Source organism: Lucilia sericata, unplaced genomic scaffold, assembly GCF_015586225.1.
Source record: "Lucilia sericata isolate MDLA Ls3-8-SP2 unplaced genomic scaffold, ASM1558622v1 Contig002586F_arrow, whole genome shotgun sequence".
In the NCBI taxonomy this organism is placed as follows: domain Eukaryota; kingdom Metazoa; phylum Arthropoda; class Insecta; order Diptera; family Calliphoridae; genus Lucilia; species Lucilia sericata.
The window spans coordinates 1-3036 of record NW_023996346.1 but is presented as its reverse complement, the minus strand read 5'-3'; the positions used below and the strand labels follow the sequence as shown (position 1 = coordinate 3036).

Below are 3036 nucleotides of genomic sequence, written 5' to 3'. Positions count from 1 at the left end.
TTAAGTAAGAGGCATAAAGCTTTTTCTTCATTTTACATAATTTCTAAACTGGAATCACTATTTTTGGTAACGACCTCTGTTTCCGATGAACCCGAACCAGAGCCAGTATCATTAGCTATTTCATATCATCGATTGGCTATTGCGTAAATGCGCCGAGGGGAGGAGAAGACAATTGCCAAGCTGGTATAGAGGGAGCCCCCACAGTGGCTGTCAAAGGCGATGGAAATTGTTTGCGATTAAGAGTAATCCCTTAATAGCCTCTAGAATCACTTTTAAATTGATTAAATTCACGCATAAATTGCTGAGTTTGATCGCGTTGTTCGCGGGCCAAGCTTTCCTTGACCTGTGTCAGTTCTGTTTTAAACCTCTGCCAGTCGGGTATCGACCTTTTTGTCGATTTCATTTAAGGCATCATCCACGGATTTCTTCTTTTTGCCACCAAACAAAAGGTTTGCAGGAATTTCTATAAATTTTATAAATATTAAGTATTAGCCAGAAATTTAGTTCAGATATTCACTCACCTTCCAAAACATGGATATGGCATAAGCTACTCCCCCTAACAACGCCATGGAATGTAAAACTTCCTTGAGACGTTGCAAAGCTTGTAGGCTTAGGCTGCTGCAAAGCCAATTGAGCATGCGTCTGGGTAGCATTTATGCCCTATTTATAACTGTAGGAGCATTAGGATCCTGACTAAATACCCCCGCCCTTTCACAGGCTATTTGTATTTCGGTCGAGGTAAGACCTTTGGACCTTAGAAACTGTTGTTTTTGCGACAGTGTAGTATGGCGTACTTTGGCATTGTTAAGAAAATTAACAGCAGTTGTTATCTAAAAAAAAAACAAATCCCTGTATTAGTAAATAAATATCTTCTGCCTCCTTCCTCGACACTTACCAAAGCTTCACGTGGTGCTGGTTCATCTTGGCTCATTTGTATGGCTAACTGTCCTTCGTTTACTACATTGTTGTCCATATTTGTTGTAGTTCTGTTGTTGTTATATTTACCGTATCACCGGTATCCGTATTACTCGTTGACATACTTAATTCTACTGCAATTTTAATTTTAACTTATTTTATTATTTCCTAATCTCTTAAATTTAGGTTGTTTTTCCAATATTTTGTATTTCTTCTTTTTTTTTTTTGGTTGTTGTCGTCTGTTTTGGTTTTTGTTTTCTACTGTGTATTTGCATAAAATTTGAAAAATAATTATTAAAAGGCTGATGAATTAAGAGAGAAAATGAGTGACAGATATAAACTCAAAAAGAAAACAAAGAGCTTAGAAATAGAGTTGCCAATAGCAGTTATCTCAATAATAAAACAGTGTTGTAAACTTTAGTACTATAGGTAATAAAAAACGGTTAATTTAATATACAATTCAAAATAAACTTATTTACCTAATTACGTAGTTAAATTTCAGATCTTTAAAATAGTTGCAGGCTTTACCAACTTTAAAAGTAAAGCTGGAGGTCCACACCACGCGTTCTACGCTTCTTCGCATTCTACGCGGTTGTCAAAGAAGTAAAATTAATGTTATTAGTTACAAGCACAAAAGCGTAAGATGCCTTGACGCGTAGAATGCTTAAAGTTGATCTAGCTTTGTAAAGGTGGAAGATGAGGCTGCAACGCGTTTCACGCTTTGCAAAGTTTTCGCGCTTTTTAAGCGGCAAGTTACACACCACGCGTCATTTTGACCTTTCTTTTAATGATTTTGAAGAAAATTAAAATTTTAAGTTTTTGTATATTTTTTAATATTTTTCTTCCATTATTTGAGAAATTCATTTCATTTTATTTTCTATACAAAACAAAATACAACACTGATCAACTGCCGATGCGTTAAAAGTTGAAGGTGGCTGAACTTTTCGCTGCAGACGCGTTACAAACTACAATGTGTAACTTGTTAAATGAAAATACACTATTTCAACTTTTTTTTGACAGAAGCCTATAACGCGTTGCCGTGTACAAAGCGTGTTGTGTACTTCCACCTGTATGAAAAGCACGCAATGCTTTGTAGGGTTCTATAGTTGAAACGAAAAGTCGACTTTTCGACTTTTTGCATTTAGTTAAAAGTCGACTTTTCGACCTTTCGACTTTTTCCATTGTATGAAAAGTCGATTTTTCGACTTTTCGACCTTTTTCATTTATTTAAAAGTCGACTTTTAGACTTTTCGACTTTTAGTATTTTATAAATGGTCGACTTTTCGACCTTTCGACTTTTTCCGACTTTTCGACTCTTTCCGACTTTTTTCGACTTTTCGACTTTTTCCGACTTTTTTCGACTTTTCGACTTTTCGACTTTTTCCGACTTTTTCCGACTTTTTTCGACTTTTTTCGACTTTTCGACTTTTTTCGACTTTTCGACTTTTTTCGACTTTTTTCGACTTTTTTCGACTTTTTTCGACTTTTTTCGACTTTTTTCGACTTTTTTCGACTTTTTCGACTTTTCGACTTTTTTCGACTTTTCGATTTTTTACGACTTTTTGACTATTTTCGATTTATTTCGACTTTTTTTCGACTATTTTTTTACTTTTTTCGAATTTTTCCGACTATTTTAGAGTTTTTGACCTCTTTTCCACTTTTTTAAAATTTTCGACTATTTTCGACTTTTTTCGACTTTTCGACTTTTTCCGACTTTTCGACTTTTTCCGACTTTTTCCGACTTTTCGACTTTTTTCGACTTTTCGACTTTTTTCGACTTATCGACTTTTCGACTTTCCGACTTTTCGACTTTTTTCAACTTTTATTTACAAAGTCGACTTTTCGACTTTTTTCATAGACGATAGTCGAGTTACCGACTTTTTTGGAACAAAATAGTCGACTTCGACTTTTTTCGACAATAAGTCGATTGTTCGATTATTCGAAAGTCGATTTATAGAACCCTAATGCTTTGACGTGAAAACGCGTAGTGTGGACCTCCAGCTTTAAGATCGAAATGACGCGTTGTGCGTAAAGTGTGAAACGTGTTTCCGCCTCAACGCACGTTGTGTACTTCCAACTTAAATGCAACCTTTTACATTTCAATACAGATGGTAACGCCAT

General features: G+C 35.2%; 1 protein-coding gene across 1 annotated transcript; it reads right to left on the bottom strand.

Annotated features, from left to right (window-relative positions):
* Positions 1–1085, bottom strand: LOC119614109 (peroxisomal membrane protein PEX14). The gene is given in 6 exon segments (XM_037970205.1): positions 1–124; positions 127–361; positions 363–602; positions 604–662; positions 665–830; positions 896–1085. Coding segments are annotated over 6 exon segments (870 nt in total). The 5' UTR covers positions 974–1085; the 3' UTR covers positions 1–32.
* Positions 1086–3036: the final 1951 nt, after the last annotated feature.